Source organism: Labeo rohita, chromosome 10 (genome assembly GCF_022985175.1).
Source record: "Labeo rohita strain BAU-BD-2019 chromosome 10, IGBB_LRoh.1.0, whole genome shotgun sequence".
Taxonomy (NCBI): Eukaryota; Metazoa; Chordata; class Actinopteri; order Cypriniformes; family Cyprinidae; genus Labeo; species Labeo rohita.
The window spans coordinates 28,735,733-28,763,442 of record NC_066878.1 but is presented as its reverse complement, the minus strand read 5'-3'; the positions used below and the strand labels follow the sequence as shown (position 1 = coordinate 28,763,442).

The following is a 27,710-nucleotide window of genomic DNA, read 5'->3' as shown; positions in this document are numbered from 1 at the left end:
AATTTTAAGGGTTTGTGATTGTTTTATTGATTTATGGATTGTTTGTTAATATGAAGCTACGTTTACGATTTTGATACCCTTTCTCCATCATAATAATTTTAAAAAAGGAATTCAAATGAGTTTTAAAGCCAAACGTATAAAGCTAAACAAACGGTTTGCAAGACTTCAGCGTCACCACCATTGTTTTCCAACAGCATTTTTAGTCTTCGTTTAAACAAAATCGCTCAAAGTTTGAGTTGTAATAGCTTGCACGAGCCAGATAATAAATAAACGAGATATAACGTTACTCGTTAGCAACCGCCGTTTTCATGACAAGTAAAAGCTTTAAAAAAAAAATCAAAAGGTGGTATTACTAATGGATTTTGTGTTTTAGTACACAAACGTGAAGATACACTGAGCTTGTGGTAAATACAAACCTTATTTTGAGCATTTAAAATCAGAACGTTGGGACCGGAAGTGTTAAAAACTCGTTACAAATTAACTTACAAATACCTCAAAAGAACACTGAAATATCAACACAATAGGAATATTTATTGGTATTTTCAACAGCAACTGATACACTTTTGTCATACACACTCCACACATACAGAATATAACCAGCTGTAGAGTGATTCCTTCAACTAAAATATTAGAAATCACTGCGGATATCACAAGTTAGGTCCAACAATTTTTTTCCACACAAACCAGAAGATACATTAGCACTTTTTTTAAAAAATAAAATATTTGTAAATAAAATCACCATATTCTGGGGACAGCCTCAGATCAATATAGACAAATTAAAATAAACATTTTAATGTTCCGAGGGGACTTTGGAAGTTGTAGTTTCTCTCAAGGTGAATGCATATCTGATGCTTTATTGATAAGATTAAGAAAATAAATATTTAAATGCAAACAAAGAGGTTCACCGACAAGAAAGTACTATGTTTTTTGGACACAGCATAGTAAAATCATTGTACCTTTTGACATACAGAAATCATTACCATCTGATATCCAACTCTACTATAGTACAAGTACTTTTTTGTACGTTTAGATGTTTTCACTCCCTTGTATTAAAAACCTATTTTTATGCATGCTGTACACCTGAAATGACAGCTATTATAAAACTACTGAATACTCGTTTTGCAGTAGAGTGATTGAAGATACATAGCCCTATGCATGCGCTAACAAATGAGATTTACACACAAATGCACAAAGAAAAACCACAGAGATGACTTGCAACAAGATACACGTTTACTTTTCTCCATACTAGTATATACACCAACACACACACGCTCACACACCAATGTAACTCCACAGTTTTTTGTCTTAATGTCAGCACAAAGATAGTTTAACACAGAAGGTGAGGCAGAGCGATCATCCACACGTGGGTTAAGATAGTGTGCAAATTCAGCATGGCACATTGAGACGCTCTCCACACACACACACACACGCAGTCATTCAACTATATACAAGAGATAGGGTTTCGAAATATTGCACTTGCTGGCCCATTGCACCCCACATACTGAGGGATGCATAAATGAACAAATAAATAAGATTATACAGATACAGGTATCTAAATAGAGATGTCATACAGTTTCATGCAGGGATAATGCTAAATGTGGCTCGTGGTGGGGAAACGAAGTTGGTTTTTACTTATTTTCCTTATTCTGAGGACACATCGATGAACTAATAGCTATATACGTACCGGCGTATTCAGTCTGTGACCGCGATATGTTTTTGTAATAATGCCGGATATGGTCGGCCTAACGTTATGGAAACTTCTTTTTTTGTACTACGCTCACAAAACCACACATATCAACAGACCACACCATGTAGTTTTATCATTTACGGGCTTTTCTCTTTTTTTTTTTTTTTAAACTTAATTCTATCTAGATTATAGTACATCACAATAAAAATTAGACAATTTTCAAGGACGAGAAACAAATAAAACCATCTTGAACTAGAAGATGAATCCCATGAAACCGGTCAGCAACATGTCCAGGTTATATTTCAGCCCAAAATAAAATATAAAAAAGATGGATATATGCATGTATATTTAATTAATTGGATTTTGCAATTATTTTCAGGACAATTTAGCATGTTTTTGCCCAAATTCTAATTACTAAAATGCATACTAAAAAGAATTGTGTTTTTGTGTTTTTTTAAATGCAAAAACGAACTGCTTTTTCTTTCCTTTTCATTTTGAGGTGAAATACAATCTGAATATTGACGTATTTCGAGACGTTCACCCTAGAACTGCTCTTCCTTTGCTAGCAGACGTGTTATATTTCTGACTCAGAAATTAAACAATTTCCATCCATGGCCAAAGTCATTTAAGGTTTGTCGGATGAAATATAGATGAGTGACTCACTTCTCCTGAAAATAGCTGCCCGACACATTTCCTTGGCTATTACTGCATCATTTTACAAGACAAGCTTCAGCGAGCTTCGACCCGACTCGGGCGACAGTGAAGCGGTTTTCTTATAACATCTAAAACCACTGAATCCTTTCCGGCCATGAGCATAAAACAAGATAAGAGCAGGGACAGCAAATCACATCCTCCACAAAGTAGCTTTTTAGCCAGCAGAGAAAAACAACTGACGACGGCGATAAACAGAAAAGAGAAATGGAGAAAAAAGGGCTTGAGGAAAAATACAAACTCCACTTCACCTAGAAGAACGTTTCGTTATCAGACACACGCAGCTCATGAAGCACATTTACTTTTCTTTTTTCACTGTAAAGTCTGTTTGCTTTGAATAAATAGATAAATAAATATTTCACTTCATCAGCGTGAATTCATTTACAATGATCCAACGAAATGCGTAGAAACATTTAATGCACATTTTCCTCCCTGTATTGAACAGCTACTTGATTCCACAACATTATATTCATCTGACTGAGGTATATACAAACCTATATACACTAGATAGATCATGTATTCATATAGATGACGTAATCTTTAGTAATCTACGATACACATATACACACACTAGAGTTACACAGCTGATATCACTGATGGGAAATTTCAATTCTAATAATATGGCATGAATTCCTGATCTACAAAACCGAGTGTGTTTGTGTGTATTAATGCCATTTTGTAGGAATGCCATTAAGATCCTTTCCTTTGAGTGTCTGACCCTTTACTAAGCCCCACCCTAAAAAAAAAAATTCACACCAGTCATACCTTAGCAACTGTTGCTAGACAGAAAGTCCTGTGTGACAATTTAAAATTTAAAAAAATTAAAATATGTAAATTTAGATTCATTCAAAAATACATTTTGTTAAAAAATTCCAGTTTATTCTAAACTAATTCATAACTACGTTTTTATTCATAATTGCGCAATTAAGTTTATTCGCAACTAAGGATGTGTAGTTAAAGAACTTAGGAACTAAGCTAAGGAAGTAAAAAAACTCCAGTTTATTTAAAACTAATTAAGTTTTTATTCGTAACTTTGTAATTATGTTGAATCATAGCTACGAAATTTTGATTTATTTGTAATTAAGGGGTGTACCTTAGCGAAAGGTCAGTTTGATCGAGCAAGTTTTTTATTCGTAACTTTTTATTTGCAACTAAGGGGGCGGGGCTTAGCGAAAAGTCAGTTCAATCATACTCAAATTCATACGGCGTTCACAAAAATCTCCAGTTTATTCTAAACTAATTAGTAACTACTACATTTTTAGATGTAACTCAACTCAATTTCATTTATTCATAACTACGAAATTACTTTTATATATAGCTCTGCAATTACATTTAATCATAGCTACGAAATTTACATTTAAATGTAATCGAGGGAGTTTACCTTTAGCGAAAGGTCAGTTCCATCTTGTTCTCAATAATAAAGAGTTCACAAAATTCTCCAGTTTATTTTGCAACTAATTTGCAACCAAATTTTTTATTCGTAATTGTGTTTATTCGTAACTAAGGGGGCGGAGCTTAGGGAAAGATCAGTTCAATCATACTCGAAGTCATAAAGGGTTCACAAAAATCATGTTTATTCCAAACTAATTGGTAACTAAATTTCATTTATTCATAACTACGAAATTACTTTTATTGCAATTAAGTGGGTGGAGCTTAGCAAAAGTTCAGTTTGATCGTGCTCTAAATCATAAAGAGTTCACAAAAAATTCCAGTTTATTTTAAACTAATTTGCAACTTTTTATTCGCAACTTTGTAATTACGTTTATTCGTAACTAAGGGGGTGGAGGTTAGCGAAAGGACAATCATACTCAAATTCTGTTTTATATGTAACTATACAATTACGTATAATCGTAACTACGAAATTTACATTTAAATGTAACCTTTAGCAAAATGTCAGTTCCATCATGTTCTAAATAATAAAGAGTTCACAAAATTTTTTTCACAAAAAAGTTTTTGTTCGCAACGTTGTAATTATGTTTATTTATAACTAAGGGTGCGGAGCTTAGCAAAAGGTCAGTTCGATCATACTCAAAGTAATTTAGAGTTCACAAAAATCTCCAGTTTATTCTAAACTAATCAGTAGCTATTTTTTAAATAAGGAACTATGTATTTACTTTTAATCGTAATTACGAAATTTACATTTATTTATAATCGAGGGGGTGTAACTTTGCAAAAGATCAGTTCGATCATGTTCTAAATAATAAGAGTTCACAAAAGTCTCCAGTTTATTTTTAACAACTTTGCAAGTAAGTTTTTATTTGTAACTTTGTAATTACGTTTATTCGTAACTAAGAGGGCGAAGCTTAGCACAAGTTCAGTTCAATTGCGCTCAAAATTATAAACCGTTAACAAAAATCTCCAGATTACTTTAACCTAATTAGCAATTGCTTTTTTTTTCTTTTTTTTTTTTTTTTTTTTTTTTTTTTACATGGAACTACGCAATTATGTTTAATCGTAACTACAAAATTCACATTTATTTATAATCAAGGGGGTGTAACTTTGGTGAAAGGTCAATTTGATCATGTTCTAAATAATAAAGAGTTCACAGAAATCCCCAGTTTATTTTAAACTAATTTGCAACTAAGTTTTTATTTGTAACTTTGTAATTACATTTATTTGTAACTAAGGGGGCGGAGCTTAGCAAAAGCTCAGTTCAATTGTACTCAAATTCATAAACTGTTAACAAAAATCTCCAGTTTATTTTAAACTAATTAGTAACTACTTTTTTACATGGAACTATGCAATTACGTTTATTCGTAACTATGAAATTACATTTATTTGTAATTAAGGAGCTGGAGCTTAGTGAAAGGTCAGTTCACAGTTAACAAAAACCACTAGTTTATTCTAAACGAACTCTTAATGACATTTTTAGGCGTAACAATTAAGTTTATTCGCCACCAAAGGTGGAGCTCAGCAAAAAGTTAGTTCATTCGCACTTTTACATCATAAAGAGATCACAAAAATCTCCTGTTTGTTTTAAATGAACTCGCAACTAAGTTTTTATTCATAACGTTGAGATTTTGTCTATTTATAACTAATGGGGTGGAGCTTGGTTAAGGGTCAGTTCGACTGTACTCAAATTCATATAGGGTTCACAAAAATCACCAGTTTATTCTATTCTAATTTGTAACTACTTTTCAGTATGTAACTATGCAATTACATTTATTTGTAACTAAGAAGGCAGAGCTTAACGAAAGGTGACATCGATCATGCTCAAAGTCATAAACAATTCTCCAGTTCATTCTAAACTAATTCGTAACTATGTTTTTATTCGTCACTATGTTTATTTGTAACTGAGGGGGTTGGGCTTAGTGAAAGGTCAGTTCGATCATGCTCAGTCATTAGTTCATAAACAGCCGCTGCATGCATGTGGACGAAGTCTTGACAAACTAAATAACAGTGCTGTAAAGGCCATTAGGACTTTGACTGACAGTAAAGAAAACAGTGTGTCAGAATGAACTAGGCACCGTATAGACAGACGTGATTCTAGTGCAAAGGTGCTGGAACAAAACAGGCAAAAAGGGCATTCGTACACAACACATTCTTGTGTTCTGGGTTCATTTGGTCTGTTTTCACATGCATCAGACAGACGTCTATGGCCGCTGCATCTTATCATTTTAAAAGCGCCTCAAGACCCCTGCATTGTGGCTTTATGTTCTGGAATACAAGAACGTGTCCTGTTTGAACACCACCTAGTGGTTCAAACTCACAGGCCAAATATACCAAAAGCTGATGACCAAAGAAATGCAACATATTAATATTTTTCAAGATATTTTTATCCATACTGCTTTATAAAACACTGAAAAACTGCCTGCTATTGATCAAGACTGCATCCAAATGCCAGCTCTGTTCCCATCGGGTGTAAAGGATCACATGACTCCTGACATGCACTGATCAGATTCAAGTTGTTCCAGCACCTGTATTCTATGACATTAAAGGATATATGCATCTATCTAAAGGTGTAATACACGCACACACTTATGCTACCATGTAAACTGAGCACTAACAGGCACAGTTAGGCTGCTGTAGTGGAGGAGGGTTATCTGTTAACCGGGCCGTTCCCTGGGTTCCTGTGGTAACGGCAGGGTCAGTCTCTACACTGTCAGACATCTTGTCGCAGATTATGTCCACCAGGCGCTCAAAGGTCTGCTTGACGTTGATGTTGTCCTTGGCGCTTGTCTCGAAAAACTCAAAACCTGGCAGATAGAAGCAATACCAAAACAGTTAATATGTGTATATGTGTGTGTATATATATATATATATATATATATATTAGTTTAACTTAGTGGAGAGAGGGAAAAAAAAGGACTTAAAGTATTGTTATAATAATAATTAAAATATATTTGTATTATTACTACTACTATCTATACATATCTATTCAATATACAAATATATTTAACAAATGAAATATATATTCAATTTTTATGATATATATATATATATATATATATATATACACACACACACACAAACATTTCACACATATTGTTCATAAATTATTATTTTCATTATTATAAATAATAATATAATAAGATAAATGTGTGTGTGTGTACAATCACTATTATATACAAATATATTTATTAAAATAAGTTATATATACACTTTATATAAATAGTTCATATAAATTATTATTATTTTTATTATAATAAATAATAATAAAACAAGTAATAATATAAACATAAACAGTATAAACAGTAATCCAAAAATATAACTCTACAAGTTTAGTGAGTAAAATAAATGCAAAAGGTCAGGAAAAACAAGGAGGGAAAAAAAAAAAAAAGTATACCAAGTATACGAAGTATACATATTTAAAAAACTAGATTCGAACAGGGGTTTTTATATATTAATATACATTATATCATAATAAATAAATTATTATAAATGGAATTGATATAAATAGCAGATCTCAGAATGCCTTTCAGCAAGCTTATACTTAAAATTAATTCTGAGCTGGCAGAAAAACAAAGAATTTGGATTAAGTATTATTTTATATAGCTATTAAATATATGCATTACCGATATAAAATAATTTAACTATGAACATAAATTATATAAAATAAACCCTATTAATAATACAGATATTAAAATAAATAGCATTCTCAGAATGCATTTTAACAAACTTAGTGAAAAAAATAATTTCAAGATGACAAAATAATCATATTACATAATATTGATATTGGTTAAATAAATTTAGGTATTTATCAATATCTAGGTATTTATTTTGTATTTTATCACATTTATATCATAAAATTTAATTAGTAATAAATGTTTATCAATATTAATAATAATAATTATATAAAAAATTAAAAAGTGTATTTTTTCCTTATTGAAGTATTGCATTGTTAGTTTAAAGAAGTCCACTTGCAGAACAAAAATGTACAAATAATTTACTCAACCCCTTGTCATCCAAGATGTTCATGTCTTTTTTCAGCCGTAAAGAAAGTACGTTTTTTGTGGGAAACATTTCAGGATTTTTCTCCATATAATGGACTGATATGGTGCCCCGATTTTGAACTTTCAAAATGCAGTTTAAATGCAGCTTCAAACGCGGTTCCCAAATGCGGTTGTAAATGATCCCAACTGAGGAATAAGGGTCTTATCTAACGAAACGATCAGCTATTTTCATTTAAAAAAAAAACACAATTGAAATACTTTTTAATCTCAAATGCTTGTCTTTTCTTGCTCTCCCTGAACTCTGTGTATTATAGTTCAAGACAGTTAGGGTATGTTGACAAACTCCAATCGTATTTTCTCCCTCAACTTCAAAAATGATTTCAAAATCATCCTACATCGCTGCAGAAGTACCAACCCAGTCTTTGCAAAGTGAACATGCAAAGAAGATCAAACACCCTTAACAAAAAAGGTACAACAGCGATACAGGACGATTTCGAAGTTGAAGGAGAACATGAGATGGGTTTTTTTTTTTTGACATACCCTAACTGTCATGACCCAGAAAAAAAGTCCAGGCAGCGTGAGACAAGACGAGTGTGCGACATTAAAAATTACATGAATTGTATTATTTTTATGAAAATAACTGATCGTTTCTAGATAAGACCCTTCTTCCTCGGCTGGGACCATTTACAACAGCATTTAGGATCGTTTGAAGCCGCATTTAAGCTGCATTTTGGAAGTTTAAAATCGGGGCACCATACCAGTCCATTATATGGAGAAAAATCCTGAAATGCTTCCCTCAAAAAAACATAATTTCTTTATGGCTGAAGAAAGAAAGACATGAACATCTTGGATGACAAGGGGGTGAGTACATTATCTGTCAATTTTTGTTCTAGAAGTGGACTTCTTTAATAACGTTACAATAAAACTATACAAATATATGTCGAGCATTGTGTGCACTTTACGCAAGGAGCTGTTTTAGTTGCTGATTAGGTAGAGCACTGTAATTCAGTGAATTATGACAGTCTATTTCAAGTCAGTTGCATATGTATGCACAGTGTGCTCTTTTACAAACCGTGACAATCCTTAATGAAATGTAATTGATTTGACGCTCTGAAAATGGCAGGGGTATGTCCTCTTTCACACTAAACATGCAGTAAGTGTGTCTATTTTCACCATTCAGCGTTAGTCTGCCATTTGCACATTCTGGTGTCATCCAATTATATGCGTTTAATTATCGCCTGAGTTCAAAGCTGCAATTCCCTCCATATGCTCTAATTTATGAACAGTGAAGATATGCTAATACAAGAGCCGTCTAAGGTACATATTCCCTTGCATCGCTCATATAGAAGCAAAAATGAGATTTACCCAGATTCATAGGTCATTTCTCAACCAACAAATTAGCTTACGGATACAATTCTATATTCTAAATGTGAACTATATACTATTAAACTATTTAAAATAAAAGAACTGCTCAGTCTATTTAAATGTCCACAGCAAAATCTGGGTCTTGAAGCAGAACTAGTTAAAATAAAATCATGCTGCCCACCTGACTGGCTCCACAGGTCCAGAAGTTTCTAATTGGTCCCTGGAGGAATCAAACTCAGTTTTTGGGATGAGGTTAGGACGAGTGAACTTACCCAACTGCTCTGCCAGCAGTCTGCCGCTATCTGTAGACACGACTCTCTCCTCCTCCATGTCACACTTATTTCCCGCCAGGATGACCTGCGCGTTGTCCCAGGAGTACGTCTTTATCTGGGTTGACCTAGTTAAAAACGACCAAGGATGTTAGGATTCACTCTCACAAAGCAATTATGACCCACATACAGGTATGCAGATGAGCGAGCACCACGGCAAGAACGTGCCACGCAGTGCACGTCCACACTTCTTGATGCATTGCCATATATGCTTATGGAGGCCCAAACCTGCATAAATTAATTAATTAAGTACAGTAATAACAGGAATATAATAAAGGAATAAATGGCTTAATGGTTTAACAATTACAATTTTTCTTTATATTAACTGTAGTCCCAATTTTTTTTATTACTTATGTTTAACTTTATTGATATTCTTTTAAACTTGATTTGTTATTCTTGCATTTCTAATATATATATATATAAATGCTATAATCATTTATTATCATTTATATTTATTTATTTTTCGTTTCTGTAGGTTTTGGCATCCATATCTGCAGGCCTCCATCTTTTAAAACTAAACACATAAACTTTCATATTTATTTATTTTTATGTATTTATTTTTAATATATTTATATTTTATTTTTTTGTTTATAATAATTGCTCTATCTTCCCTGCAAACACATCATCCAATAATTTTTATTCTTGAACATACATTTTTTCATTCTTTCATTTATTTTTTGCACATTTTCATGTTTATTTTTATTTATTTAAAATTTCATTTTTAAACTATTTTATATATTTTTTTATTTTTATTATTATTTATTACATGTGTTTTTTAGTTGATTTTAAAATTTATTTTTTAAATAATTAATTAATTGTTTGTTTGTCTATTTATTTATTTAATTTTATTATTATTTATATTTCTTTATTTTTATTTTTCTGCAGGCCTCTATATATGCAAGGCTCCATATTTTTATCTGAAAACGCATCATCCAATTATTTTTATTCCTTTTTTTTTATTTCAGTTGTTTTTATACATGTTCATATTTGTGTGTGTGTGCATTTATTTCTACTACATTTGTTTACAATTATTTTTAAAAAAACAACTATCATTTTATTTGCTTGTTTGTTTGCATGCTTGCTTGCTTGTATTTTTCTGCAAGCTTGTTCCTCCATATATGCAGCGCTCCATCTCCCCAAATGTCAAACGAATGTTTTGTCCACATCTCAGTTTTTAAAAGGTTTGTTTTGGTGCCATAGCAACAGTAGACAGCTGGTGCAGATTCAAAGGGGTTTGTCACTGAAGCCCACGACACATTACAGTGTTTGCTCGTGTATGTCGTAGCGATACTGCAGAGACTGTGGTAAGAGATGTTTCTGTGTTTCCCCAGCGTTTTCACATACGTCTGCCTTAATTAAGTGTCAGTTCACTGACCGCAGCTGGAGTCTCTTGAGTATAGCCAGACTCGGTCCAGACTCGGACTCTGAGCTCAGTTCTGATGATAAGGTAAACTGTCACTAGTGCTGCGACTCTTTAGCTTGCAGAACTACAGGTTACTCATCATTTCAAGGAGTTAAACTAGTCAAGCTTACTATTTTTCTGTAAAGCTAGTTAACTATATGACAAATTACTAACAAAAAGTAGCTATTTATGGGTGAAACATCGGTGTAATTTTATAACTACATGTACATTTACATGAAATACATCTAAATAAATAGATAAATACGAACAAATGAATTAAAACTAAAACACTCCAATTTATAATAAAAAAACATAGTGATAGAAACGTTCAGCTAAATATTTATACATGAAATATTTAAATGATTATAATTTTCAGTTTCAATAATTACGTGCATAATTATATATTGTTGAAATTGAAAACTGAAATATATAATTTCTATATTTATTAAATGCACCATAAATATTTAATAGAAATATGAATTAAAATTATATTACTGTTAAAATAATAAAATAACAAATAATAAAAAATATAGTGATACACAGAAACATTTAGCTCAATGTTTTTATATAAAATATTTAAATAATTAACATTTTAAATTATATAGATGAAATTGAAAACTGAAATATACTTTCTAAATTTATTAAATGTACTATAATTATTTAATAGAAATATGAATAAAAACAAATTACTACTACAAAATAATATGGAAACAGTGATACACAGAAACATTTCTCAATTTATATATAAAACATTTAAATTATTAAAATATAACATTTCAGCATATATATATATATATATATATATATATATATATATACACATACATATACACATACATATACACACATTTAATGTACTATAAATATTTACTGAAAATATGAATTGCAATATTACTATTAAAAACAATAATAAAAATATAGTAAACATTTCTCGCGGTATTTATTTATAAAAAATAATAAATAATTACAATATTTAATTTCAGTAATTATAATTATATACTGTTGAAATTGAAATCTAAAAAATATAATGACTGATTATATATATAAAAATTTCAATTTATATTTATAATTTCGGGGTTTATTAAATGTACTATAAATATTTAATAGAAATAAGATTAACAATAATATTATTACAAAGGACTGAACGTAATATAAATATAAAAATATTACTATAAATAGTACACAATATTGTTCATTACCAAATGTAGAAACTAAATTTCTAATATATTAATATATAATGTATTAATAAATACATTTATTAAATATATTAATATTTAGTAATTAAACATTTATAATTATTACTCATAACAATTATAATTAAAGTGCATTTTTTTTAGAACAGTTTAGTAATAGAGAGTAATACTAGTCTAGTAAAAGTCTCATGCAATATTTTATTATAATATTTATTTTAAAATGCATGACTAAAATGAATTAAAGCTACTTGAGAAGACAGTCTGCTTTTTATTAAATGTTTTGTAATCATTTACCCATGTTAGACTTTTATAGCACCATATCTATCATTTTTGTCTTTTTCTTTTATTCTACAAAAAAAGATCAGCATCAACATGGTGACAGAATTTTAATTTACGACTGAACTACCACTTAGGGAAGATAACATCTGCTGATGAAGCAGTATAACTGCAAATTCCCCTCCGCAGCTCTGTCCTTTCAGGGAATTCAGATCTCATGTCTGCTTAATAACGCCATAAACCTCAGACATCAAGTCTTTTTGTGGTTGTAATGACTCAGCAGCTGACACGGGTCGTCTTTTTCCGCTATACTCCTCCTGTTCTCGTTCCTCAGCCCCCTATCAGGATGTTCATTATAGTCTGTCTTCTCACGCTAATTAAATCAACCTCTGCTCACTGACCACAGCCGAACGCCCAGCGGAGCTGATCAATAGGGCGGCATCCGTAAAGGCCTGAACCGAGCCCTGCTGCCCTTTAATACTAAGAGAAATTTAAATGACTCGTATTAAATATTAACCAGATGGATTCCTGAAGACTCAATGATGCCATTTTTCCTCTCAACATGAATTCAAAACAGACCCGATTTACTCTCTTCATCTTGTCTGTGAACCAATCATCAGTGTATAAGTCTTCACTTAAAGCCTTTATTTATAATGCATTACAAAGTATTCATAATGTACGTAGTAATGCATAATATCTTTTTTTAAGAATTGTAACCAAAGTTAAAATGCATTAAACTATTTGAAGGTTTGTTTGTCATAAGTTTTAATGCATTAAACTTTAAAAAACTTTTTTTTAAAAGGTGCTACAATAAATAGGTAAGCATTAAAATGTATTTTAAATGTGGTTATAATTATTCACAATGTCAAAAAATGCATTCCAAGATGCATTACATGCATAACTAATGCATTAAAACTACCTTTACAGTGCAGTCGTAAATTTTATATATATATATATATATATATATATATATATATATATATATATATATATATATATATATATATATATATATATATATATATATATATATATATATATATATATATATATATATATATATATATATATATATATATACACACATATATACATATATATGTATATATGTATATATATATATATATATATATATATATATATATATATATATATATATATATATATATATGTGTATATATATATATATATATATATATATATATATATATATATATATATATATATAGAGAGAGAGAGAGAGAGAGAGAGAGAGAGATATACACACATATAAGTTTTAGGTTTTTTATTGTCTGTTTTCATAACATCTTATCAAAATATTTTTTCCACCACAAAACAAATACCTATACTTAAGGAAAAAAAAAAGAAAGACTAATATTAATAAAAATAAAAAGCATAATTCTGAATTATTATATTTATTAATTATTATAATAACTATAATATTAAGTAACATCATGACCTAATATCCAAATAAATCCACAAAGTCTTACAGAATGTGTAAAATGTAAATTCAAATAATAATAATAATAATAATAATAATAATAATAAATATATATATAATATTATATAAAATATATAATATATACATTTATATAATAATAAAATGTATTCTATAAAATATAAATATAATAAAAGTATATATATATATATATATATATATATATATATATATATATATATATATATATATATATATATATATATATATATATATATATATATATATTAAACAAAATAAAAAGCATAATTCTGAATTATTATATTTATTTAATATTTAATTATTATAATAATTATATTAAGCAACATCATGACCTAATGTCCATATAAATCCAAATAAATTCGTACAGAATGTGTAAAATGTACAATCAAAGAATATATTATAATATAATATAATATAATATAATATAATATATATATAATAGTACTTATACATAATAGTAATTATACATAATAAGTATTTATGTAATATATACATTTATATAATAAAATGCATTTTATAAAATATAACATATATACACACATACATGTATATGTATGTATATATATATATATATATATATTTTAGGGGTGTAACGGTTCACAAAAATCACGGTTCAGTTCGATACGAGACAGTGGTGTCACGGTTCGGTATGTTTTCGATACAGCAAAAATAAAATAAAAAAAGCCAGATAATTTCTTTGAATTTTTTCACTTTTTTATTTATTAAAACATCAAAAAAGTATGATCTTGTGTTTTTCTTTTACTTTAAACAATGATGGAGCTATTCTTCACCCATCTTCTGGGGTTTCTTTTTAGCAGCATATAAAACAAAACCTCCTTTATAACCAAAACCAAAAAGCTCCTGATAAAAAAAATTTAATGTAATATTGTAGTAGTTATAAACTAATAGAAAGACGTCCAGCTGTCTGTTGTCAGAGCAATCGCTGGTGCTTCGGCCAACTGGTTCTCTATTTGGGCTTTTGTTTTTCTGTACAAAGCAGGAATTATTAGCCGCTTTTCCACTATCGGGCCGAACCGTTCTCTTCGCTTAACCGTTCCGTTCCGTGCAGATCCGGGCCAGTCAGCACGGATACGGTTTCATTTTCCACTGTGGTGCCGATAACGGAACTCTTTGGAATGTAAATACAAATGCCTTAGTCGTTGCCTTGTTAACGCAATTGTAATATAAACAGAGATATGATCAGATATTTCTGTTTTTGGGACTTCGTTAAATAACAGAAAAAAAGGACACAACTATAAACAACGCAAAAAATAAAATAAACAGAAGGCGACGACAGGTATAACGTTACCAACAAATGCTGAGGGGATATGCATGCCAACGGAGAAACACAGAAGGTAAAACCTTTCTGAAAACGAACACATTTATTGACAGTATTAATGCATGAGCTATGAACGCAGCGTAACAGCTGTTTACTTGGCTGTTTGATCATACAGTGCGCTTTCGCTTAGCACACACATTCTATGAGCATGGTTTGGCACGGTTGTCTAAAATTTTTATATAAAATTAAAATATAATCTAAACAGAATTGCAAGATATACACACAATTAAATTTTTTTTTCTTGCAATTGCAAGTTTATCTCTCACAATTCTGTTTATATCTCACAATTTGGATTTTTTTTTCTCAGAATTTTGAGTTTACGTCGCAAGTGTCTTTTAAACCCTTTCAAATGAGTGTCCAAAGTAATATATATTTTTCACACAATGTTTCCATTTGATATTTTTTTTCATTAGAAAAAAGCTTTCTATAATGCTATTTTAGGTTTAACAGTTTTATCGGTCACATATCTTTAAAGTTCTGTGCAAAAACCTACTGCTATTATTTTAATTCCCTATAATGAGTCACTAAAGCGCACTGTGGTGACGTGTAATGAGATATTTTTCTCAGCGCTTTCTCTTTCCTCCAGGCTGTCAGATTCACAGTGTTTGTGTTGGTGGAACAATAAGTTACATGCAGTTCTCTTAAACCCTGCAGTTTTGTTCTGCTAACATGCACACCCACCCGCACACACAATCTGTTATAGAGAAATGCTTCAAATACTGCAGAAGCGGCCCTGCATGGTCACTGTATGGCCGTGAGGATTTGTACAGGGACTTTGGCTCTGATTGCATCTCCTCCCACACTGCTCTGGTCCACTCACCAGTCCTGCACGGCTCCAAAAGACTCCTCGTTAGTGATGTCGTACATAAGGATGAAGCCCATGGCTCCACGATAGTACGCCGTGGTGATGGTGCGGTATCTCTCCTGCCCAGCAGTGTCCTGAAAAATATACACAAACAGCTTTGTTAGTTTGGACACTTGTTTGAAATTTTTTTAAAAGACAAATAATTTTTAATGGATGCCTGTCACCACCACAGAAAAGATGACTCAATTCAGTATCTTACAATTCTTTTTTTTTATATTATATTTGCATTTCATGTTATTTTATTATATTTATATTTAATAAAATACATGTTATTATAAAAACATATGATAAAAATTATTTTATATTATATATCACACATTTGATTCATTTATGAAAATAATTTTTATTTTATATTTCTGAGAAAAAAGTCAGAGAAAAAAAGTATAAAATAAATGCCATTATATAAATTTATATATGACATTTTTTAATGACATTTATACATTTATATTATAAATTTATTATTATTATTTATGATATGAATTCTTTTCATATATTCTATACATTTATATATTACATAGATTTTACTAATTTCTAAATAAATTTATCAATTCAGGAAGTCAGATATAAAATCAATTGCAAGAAACAGGCTGAAATTCTGTTTATATCTTACAATTCTTTGTTTATATTTACAATTATTTAATCACAATTAACTTTTTATTATTATTATTTTTTTAATTATGTGATGGAATCAGGCTTTCATGTGTTTTATCATAGTTTACACAAAAATCCCACATTAGGTCAAGTTAACATTTTAACTCACTACTGGTCAGCAGTGGCGCCAAAAAAATAAATAAATAAATAAAATAAAATAAAAATAATATAATATATATAAATATGACCCAAAAAGCTACTGGTATTTTTCTACAATCTATGATTACTGTATCTATGATTTCTCAGTTATTATCAGGGTGCATTTTACAAAATACTATTTTGGTCTTTCTACTTCAAAGTTTCACATTTAATTCAATGCGTTACTTGCTGTTTCCGAGTAAAGGTTTTAAAGTAAATTTTACACCAATTGTTATCAATGTACACTGTAAATATACATTATTGTTTACATGTTTAATTCAACATGTTACTTGCAGTTTCTTAGTAATTACTTGCAAAATTTACTAGCAATTTCTAGTGAAAGTTGTTTCAAAGCAAATCCTACAGTAAATTCAGTGCAGGTAATTATTGTGTAAGGGAACCACAACAGCACACCTGACATTTGATTCAAGATATAATATGTATTTCTCATCATTTAAATATTCATTTAACATGTCAGCAGGCGTGATGAAGGAGAGTCATTTAACATTTAACGTCTTCCACATTCCAGATTGTTCCCAAATTTAGCCAGGCCAAGGAGGACGAGCGGAGACCTGCCAGGGGTTACCATGGCGATCGAGCAGGACGGCAGGAAGCTTCAGTAGCGCTGGCTGGTCGGGTGGGTGGATGCAACAGAGCAAATTATGGACCTTAAAGGTTCATATTATACACTTTTGTAGCATTTAATTTCTCCCAGCTATCCAGTTATAATGTTAGTCAAGGATTCTTGCAATAAAAACAGCAGAATTTAGTTTAAATTATCGTTTGTACTTTCTCTGTACTTTGTTATGATTGTTTTGTTGGTTGTTCATCAGGTTGCTCAATACTGAATAGCTATTGATATGTAAAAATGGGCGATCGTATGTTAATAAGCTCAGTTTCAACCTCTCCACATAAAATGAAAATAAAATGAATATAACAGAGCAGGGAAAAGGCCCATGACACACATTAATGTTTTGACATAATAATGGTATTTTTTAAATATCCTTTTTACAGTAAAAAAAAAAAAAAAAAACCATAATCGCCATACTGCTGTTTTTTTTTTAGAAGTTTCATCCATAAACGCAAGAATATCAAGGATACTAGTGTTATTTTAGTATCATTGAGATATTACAGTTTTATTAAGAAGTCTGAATTGATACAGTTTAAATTGATAATTTTTCAAATTTAATTTAGTTAAACATTAAGTAGATTTTTTTTGGCATATTTATTCATTTTTATTCTATTCTTGTTATTTTATTTAAATTAAGCAATAATGATTAAAAAAATTATAAATAATTACAATCAAATGAACAATTTTAATCAACAGTCCTACTTTTAAAATGCTTTTCTCTTTAAAAAAAAAACAAAACAAAAACAAATAAAAAATACAATTTATATTAACAGTTTGAATTGATACAGTTTGAATTTTTTTATTTCAATTTAGTTAAACATTCAGTAATTTTGTGTTTTTTTGTCAGTTTATTTTATTTAAATTAAGCAATAATGATTAAACAAAAATATATTTTAAAAAATTATAAATTATTACAATCAAATGAACAATTTTAATTGACAGTCCTACTTTTAAAATGCTTTTAGTTAAACACATAGTTTATAGTTAAACATTTAGTAATTTTGTTGTGATTGTTATATTTATTATTTTTATTGCATTAGTTTTATTTTATTTAAACTAAACAAAAATTATTAAATAAAATATATTAAAGTAAACTATAAAACAACAGATATTACTATTACAAACCATTTTAATCAACAGTCCTATTTTTAAAAATGCTTTATTCTCTAAAATAATAGATAAAATAATATTTATCTAAAAATAAATAAATAACTTAATTAACTAATTAAAAATAAATAAAAACAAAACACGTATTAATGCTTTATTCTGTAAAAAAAAATAAATAGTTTTTATTAACAGTTTGCATTGACACAGCTTGAATATTTAAATTTTAATTTAGTTAAACGATTAGCAATTTTATTGTGTTTTGGGTCATATTTATTAGTTTTGTATTTTATTAGATTTACTTAATTTAAAATTAACAATAATGATTAGATAATAAAAAATATATTAGAACAAATGTAAAAACAATAAATAATAACTTACAATCAAATTTTAAAAAATTAAATTGACTACTTTTTAAAATTCTCTAAAAAAAATTCAAATACAATTAATTTGTTTTATTAACAGTTTGAATTGACAGTTAGATTTTTTACATTTTAATTTATTTAAACATTTAGTTAAATTTTGTTGTGTTTTATTCATATATATTAGTTTATATTTCATTTAGATTACACAATATTAATTAAATAAAATATTTAAATAAATTAAAATAAATAAAAAATTACTATTACAATCAAATAATTTTAGTCCTGCTTTTAAAATACTTAATTCTCTAATAAAAATAAATAAATAAATTGAATTACAGTTTTATTAACAGTTTGAATTGATGGTGGAACATGTTATTATGTTTCTGTAAAAGATTACAAAAGCCATTATTTCAATCTTTATATTAATGTGCATTGATGAGTCAAGAAGACCAACATCTACATGTCACATCAAGTCTATTTTGATATCATATTGACTTAAAATGTTTTTCCCATGTGCCACTAGCACTGCCCTCTAGTGTGCAGCGGACCGTGACAAACCACCAAAACCCCAATCCTGCTCGGCCTGCAGAGTGTGTGCTCTTATCTGCCACAGACAGATCCAATGAGCCACCACACACCTTATTCACACACACACACACACACACACACACACACACACACACAGAGAGAGAGAGATAAACAAACACACACATACACGCACAGCCACAAAATAAAGCATCAGGCTCCATTAGGAGGCTTTATGATGATCTACTACTGCAAGCAATTATAAAATGGGCTCTGAGCGTCTCTTTATGGCTCTGTGAAAGGCTTCTGTTTGGACACACACAGACTGAAGTGGACGGCTCTAATTACCGCAAACAGAGCCGCTGATAAGAGCAAACGAAATGCGGTCGCTCCCTAAGCAGGTGCTGGTCAGACTCGTCCACGAGCCCTCCAGAGAGACAAACACGCTCAGATTTACTTTCATAAGATGCAAATCCTACAATCTGGCTCGAGGTCAAATTTGGGGCGTCAATCAATTAAAAATGTAATTATATTAATCATGATACACTGATTAATCAAATTCATCGCTTACATTATTCTGACAGACCAATAAATATACTGTACATTAGAAAAAGTAGCTTTAAAAAGTGACAGTGAATAAATATTGATTAAATAATGACATAAGCACATAATTTCAATAATTAAAACAGCATGTTCAATTGAGAACCCTACATTAATAGTTTCTTAAAAAAAAAAAAAAAAAAAAATAGAATATTCATTTTATTATAGAAATGAAAAATAGTGTTAAAAGGCAATTAATAAACTATGATTAAATAATAAAAAAAAAATTAATAATAAATGAAATATAATTAATAATTTAAATAAATCAACTTATTAAATTGACAGTCCTGTTTTTAAACACTTTATTCTGAAAAGAATCACCAAATATACATTAGAAAAAGTAGCTTTAGGAGAATACATTTATAAATATTTATAAATTTTAATAAAAATAATTTGATTTAAATAATTAAATTAACATGTTAAATAAAAATAAATTCAAAATAAATTCAAAAACGCTTTAAAATAAATAAAAACAAAACACCACAGAATTAAATGATAATATAATATATTATATAAAAAAACAACAAAATTAACCGAACACGTTAAATTGACAGTTTTGCTTTTAAAATGCTTAATTCTAAGAGAGAGAGAAAAAAAAAAAAAATGAGACATGAGAAAACATAGTATCAAAAATAAAATAATTTTTTTTTAATTTGTTTTTTTTATTTAAACTAAACAACAATTAAATAATATAAAAGTAAATTATAAAATAACAAATATTACTATCACAAACAAATTAACAATTTTAATCAACAGTCCTACCTTTAAAAATGCTTTATTCTCTAAAATAATAAATGAAATAATTTTTATCTAAAAATAAATACATAACTTAAGTATTAATGCTTTAAATAATTAAAATCAGCATTGTAACTGCTGTAACTTGTAACATCCCTACTTTTAATAGTGCTTTACTTTCCAAAAAGGGAGAGCGCTATAAGATGTGTGAAGCAGATGGATGATTCATGTGAGTCTAATGCAAGCGGAAGAGCTTCATATCCGACACACGTAATGCTAGTGAAGTATGACACTAATGTGAGTCAGCGTGAGCAGAGACACGTCAATGTTAAAACTGTTCAAGGAATAAATAAGGATTAATACGGGTAAGCAACACCACATCAAGGCAAAACAATAATACAATAACTAAAACATATAAGAACAAGGAAAACAAGCTAACTTAACTGCCTCTAAAACACCCATTAGATGCTTGTAATAAATTTTCTCAGCACAGATTCGGTTTACGCTCAGCCTTTTCTGTCTGACTCACTGGTTCACAAACAAAAGGGTGAAATGATGTTCTCTAAAAGACAGTGAAGATGATGGAGTCATTACTCTAACGGACTCAGATGTAAGACTGGTGCTGTTGAAAGGTCAAGCTGTCAAAAGCGCGGTGACTTATAATGAAGACGACACGAAAACCTCATACACTGTGACACAGCAAGAACGATTTGGGGTCAGTGAGATTTTATAATGTTTTTGAAAGTCTCTTCGGCTCACAAAGGCTGCATTTATTTGATCAAAACAGTAATATTATGAAATACTTTTATAATTTAAAATAGCTGTTTTCTAGTTTAATCTATTTTAAAATGTAATTTATTCCTGTGATGCAACGCTGAATTTTCAGCATCATTACTCTAGTCTCCAGTGTCACATGATGCTTTAGAAATCATTCTAATATGCTGATTTGCTGCTCAAGAAACATTTCTGATTATTATCAATGTTGAAAACAGTTGTGCTGGAAATAGTCATGCTGACCTGACATTTTAAATGATAATATATACACAGTATTTATACAGTATACAGTAGTCAACATTTGAAGTGGATCAAAAAATGTAAAATCAAAGAACAGGTATTGTTTTAGTTTTAGGACAACTTTGATGAAAAGTCTTGACCCACTTCAAATGCTGACTTCTGTACATATTAGCACTTAAATAAAAAAAAAAAAAAGAAAATAAAAAAGATAATTAAAAATAAATTAAATATTAAATTACATAAAATATAATTTAAATATATATTTTTATTTTTAATAATATATAATAATACCTTTATTTATAATAACTTTTAAGCACATTTGAAGGTACACATTGCTGTTTTGTTATATTGCCATATATAAATTAAAACTATTAAATATGCCTTGCTTTAAAAAAACATGACAATTTACAACTAGATTTTTTATTATTTTAGCTAATATATCTTCTATCTATCCATCCATCCATCTTCACAATTTAGAGTAGCATTTTTTATTTTACTATATTTTAAAATGTCATTTATTCTTATGCAAACCTGAATTTTCAATATCATTACTCCAGTCTTCAGTGTCACATGATCCTTCAGAATCACTCTAATATGCTGATTTGCTGCTTAAGAAACATTTCTGATTATCAATGTTGAAAACATTTTTTTAGGATTTATTTTTTATTTTTATTTTTATTTTTTAATTAAAAAATACTGACCTGACATAATGAATAATAATATACTGTATACTAAAACATACCATTTATACAGTATATTACTACTTAAGTAAAAAAAAAAAAAAAAAAAAGAAAAAAAAATAAATATAACTGAAATATATTTTTAATAATATATAATACATTTAAGTACAAACATTTGCAGATAAAAACTGCTGTTTTGTTATATTGCCATATATAAATTAAAACCATTAAATATGCTTTCATATTTCCTTGTTTTAAAAAAACATGCACTTACTACTTTTTAACTAGATTTTTATTATTTTAGCTAATATATTTTGTGTGTATGTATATATCTATGTCTGTCTATATATCTATATTTATCTTTCTATTAAATATATAAGGATTTTATAATGTTTTTAAAAGAAGTCTCTTATGCTCAGCACGGCTGCATTAATTTGATCAAAAATACAGTTAAAACACTAAAATTGTGAAAGATTTTTACAATTTAGAATATCTGCTTTCTGTTTTACTATAATTTAAAATGTAATTTATTCTTGTGATCAAATCTAAATTTTCAGCATCGTTACTTCAGTGTCACATGATCCTTCAGAAATCATTCGAATATGCTAATTTGCAGGTCAAAAATATATTTTTAAAATGTTTTATTTTATTATATTATAAATTAGTCATTATATTTCCTGTATATTTATACAATTGGAAATATGAAAACAAACAAATATATATTTGTTTGTTTTACATCTCTAGGTGTATAAAAACACAGGAAATTTATTGACTCTCTTCAAGCTCAAATGATGTAGGATTTTCCTCCTTTGAGCATTAAAGGATTAGAAAAGAGTGTGTGCGATTTTCATTTCCTGTATGGTGAAGTGGCAGTGGCGTCATTAATGTAATGAAGAGCATGTTCGTTAATGCATCTCCCTCATTCTGACAGGGCCGGTGCTTTTGCATGCCATATGAGAGATTCATGCATCTGGAGACGCTCCAGATCCCACACTGAGTTTTATTGATCTGTGACTTGTGTGGACTAACCCTTTATCCATTCATTGGGCCAATAAATTAACGTTAGACAATGTGAGCGAGTCATTTAGGAGATGGGCTGTTACCTCCGTCCTCTGGGGCCGGTTGGGAGCGGGGCCGCTGCTGGGCCGCGAGGACTGATTTGATTTAGAAGGGTGAATGCTGTGAGTGAGCGAAAATACTTAAGATCAGCAGCTGAGCAAATGAGGACTGGTAAAAAAAAAAAAAAAAAAAACAGCTGACACTGTCACAGTCTGAGGGAGAGACGCATGAGCGGAGATCTTTAAAGAAATCAATTCACGCTCGCAAAGAAATTCACAGACAGCAAGTCACAGCGCAAAGACAGAACAGAGACGGGTGATAAAGAAATGTCACACCTAAAATATCACTACAGTTAAAGATGGTTAAAACTCATACGGTTTATACCACAGTACATCTACTGGTAGATTTAAAAAATCTAACACCAAGCAAACTAGAGTAGACAGCTTCACTGATTATAATGTAAGCGATTTACAGTAGCTTTTGTGTCGCAAGTGCTAGCGTCTGGTAAAACTGCTATTTTTGTCATAAATAAGCATGAGTACAAGCATTGAGCACAAGCACTGAGCAAGCACAAGCACATGATTTTTAAAATCATTTTTATTTTCAATTTAGATTACTATTATTTTCTTTTACGTTTTATTGCATTTAAAATTGTGTTATTTTTGTAACAAAAAACTGTTTTACAGTTTCAGTTTTAATTTTAGATAACTACTGTAAACATGTTTTGCCTGGAAAAAGGCAAATCCTACTGGAAGAAAAAAATAGCTTATATATTGAAATAATATTTATTTTTTATTACTTATACACCACCAGTCAAAAGTTTTAATGTTTTATTTTTAATGTTTTTTAAAGAAGGCTTTTCTGCTCACCAAGCTTGCATTTATTTGATCCAAAATACAGCAAAAACGTAACACTTTGAAATATTTTTACCATTTAAAATAACTGTTTTTTATGTGAATATATAATAAAATGTAATTTATTCCTGTGATCAAAGCTAAATTTTCAGCATCATTACTCCAGACTTCAGTGTCACATGATCCTTCAGAAGACATTCTAATATTCTTATTCTTTATATATATATATATATATATATATATATATATATATATATATATATATATATATATATATATATATATATATATATATATATATATATATATATATATATATATATATATATATATATATATATATATATATATATATATATATGTATGTATATGTATGTATATATATATATATGTATGTATATGTATGTATGTATATATATATATATATATATATATATATATATATATATATATATATATATATATATATATATATATATATACACACACATATATATATATATATATATATATATATATATATATATATATATATATATATATATATATATATATATATATATATATATATATATATATATATATATATATATATATATATACATACATACATATATATAAACACATACACATATACATATATATATATATATATACATATATATATATATATATATATATATATATATATATATATATATATATATACACATACATATACATATATATACACATACACATATATATATACATATATACACATACACATATATATACATATATATACACACACACGACAGATATACTTTTCTTGGCATGAATTAAGATGATATAATTTCCAATTGAAAATTAATGTTGTTTCAATGATAAATTTCAGCTGAAAGGTCTTTAGTTTTCTTTTGGTTCTTCAGATTTCTTATCATAACAAGACAGGCACCATTCAAGCGAACACATTTAGCATCGTTTTTAGGACTTTTGATTTCAGAACGGCGCGCTCACAAAAGCACAGAAAAAAATCTCTGTGAATGAAAGGAGACGTATGCCACGGGGAAAAGAAAACACACGCACACATGCATGAACTCACTCACCTCCTCGTTCTACCTCTACGATTTCTCCCAAAAGGCTTCGTGGTTGAACGAGTGAGTTTAAAAATAGCTCGAGATGAATAGTCATGTCATCGGTGGTGGCGGCTCCTCTGACCACCAAGCACACGTACGTAAGAAATGAAGCATTTAAAGCCCAAGTCTGGTAGAGCTTTAAATTCAGTACTAAACTGATAATAACTACACACTCATCCCACGACTGCAAATAAGATTACAGACATTAGACGTTAAGTTAATAAGCAAATAAGTAAGCTATAAATGATAAAATACAAGATGGAAAGCAAACATCCTTCAATATTTCACTCAAAACATTTGAAACCGAAAATGGTTATTATCTGTTGACAAAACAGTTGGTAGATTATGAAATTGAGACAATTAATTTAAGATTTAACACGTATTACAGTAATACATTAGTTAAACAGGCATGGATATCAGCTGACAATCTTAACAATGAAATACTGATATAAACACAGTATACGCCATGAAATAAGTCAACGGTGTATACTAGATGTTGTGCAATTAGAGCAGGTTCAGAGGTGTCAGGTGATCACACAGTGATCTTAATAATACATGTGAGATACGTGGGAACACTTCCTATTATGTTTCTTCTCAGAAACTCGTAATTAGTTCATTGTAACGTCTCCACAACGAGTGTGAGCTGATATCAGAGAGTCTAGTTTCTTGACACACTTCTACAACCCTTTACACTGAGAGCGAGGGGCGCGCCACTACTAAAATCATTCATTTGCAATCTGCTGTTTATTATAATGGACGTGTTCTATCAAAGCTCGAAGTTTAACGTGTTAGCTTCAACGCTTAGCCCTAACAACAGGAATAAAGTTACTTGTCATTTTTTGTGCCTCGCGCAGTAATTATCAGGCATTCTGAGATGTGCATTGTCATTTTAAATAGCACGTCGGTACAGATTGGAAAGCTTTTCAGTGGATTGATTGACTCGCATTCTTGAAACTCGAAATGAAGCTGCTCAGATCTATAATGCTAAATGAGCTATTCTCACGGCACTGAAAGAGACGCATGATTCATAGCTGATGTCGCTGCGCTTCTTGGAACAAAAACATTGAGCCCAGCTGTTCCTGTCCTCTACATCTGGCTAATATAATAGGAGAACGACAGGAGCCATAAAGACCCTTGAGAATGTTTTACCACACTTATTCTGTGATAAACTCATGTCCTACATACTGAAATATCCTAGGTTGCATTTTGTGAAATAATGTAAATAATAGTGCAACAACAGTATCAAACTGAACAAAAATTAAATGTTTGGCTGAAGATATTTCAGCTAAAAAAGTATTTATTTAAAAATGTAACTTATTTAACCGATTTTCAACAAGATACCTAAAACTAAAGATTATTTTTCTGCATTTTTGTAGCAAGAAATGTTTTACTGTTTCAGTTTTAAGATAACTATAAAAACCCAATTAGATGTTTTTCAGTGTGAAAAGACAAATCACTTCTCACTCTAAACTTTACTACGCTAAAAAAAGTATTTATTTTTTTATTTATTTACAAAATGTATTTAAAAATGTACTTATTTAAAATTGATTTAAATATATAACTTATTTCACCACTTTTCAACAAGCTGTTTTAGTTAATTTTAGATAACCATAAAAACCGTAATCAGATATTTTCAGTTTAAGGAGACCAATCACTTCGCACTCTAAACTTTACTATTTCGAACTTGACTCATTTCACTGATTTTTGACAAGCTACTTAAAACTAAAGATTTTTTTTTTTTTTTTTTTGCATGTGTTACAAAAACTGTTTTAAGGTTTTAGTTTTTATTTTAGATAACTATAATAACCCTAATCAGATGTTTTTTAGTGAGAAAAGACAAATTACTTTAAACAAATTACTTCTCACTGTAAACTTTACTACACTAAAAAAAAATATATTTTTTATTTACAAATGTATTTAAAAATGTAAAATTTGCTTATTTAATTTATTTAAAAATGTAACTTATTTTACCGACTTTCAACAAGCTGCTTAAAACAAAAGATTTATTTTTTATTTTTTTCATTTTTGTAACAAAAAATGTTTTACAGTTTAGTTTCAATTTTAGTTAACTATGATAACCCTAATCAGGTATGTTTTTCAGTGTGAAAAGACAAATTACTTCTCACTCTAAACTTTACTACTACAAGTGTTAAAAATGCAAATTCAACTGGAAGAAAAATTGATCTAATATGCTGA

At 29.0% G+C, this 27,710-nt stretch overlaps 1 protein-coding gene across 1 annotated transcript in view; it reads right to left on the bottom strand.

The window, feature by feature from the left end:
- Positions 1 to 510: 510 nt before the first annotated feature.
- Positions 511 to 27,710, bottom strand: part of LOC127172160 (ras-related protein Rab-3C) — a 31,243-nt gene continuing 4,043 nt past the window's right edge. The window contains exons 3-5 of the mRNA XM_051121331.1: positions 15,996 to 16,114; positions 9,429 to 9,553; positions 511 to 6,594 (exon numbers count right to left, since the gene is read on the bottom strand). Of these exons, the coding sequence (XP_050977288.1) occupies positions 6,401 to 6,594; positions 9,429 to 9,553; positions 15,996 to 16,114 (438 nt within the window). The 3' untranslated portion in view covers positions 511 to 6,400. The remainder of the gene's footprint in view (positions 6,595 to 9,428; positions 9,554 to 15,995; positions 16,115 to 27,710) is intronic.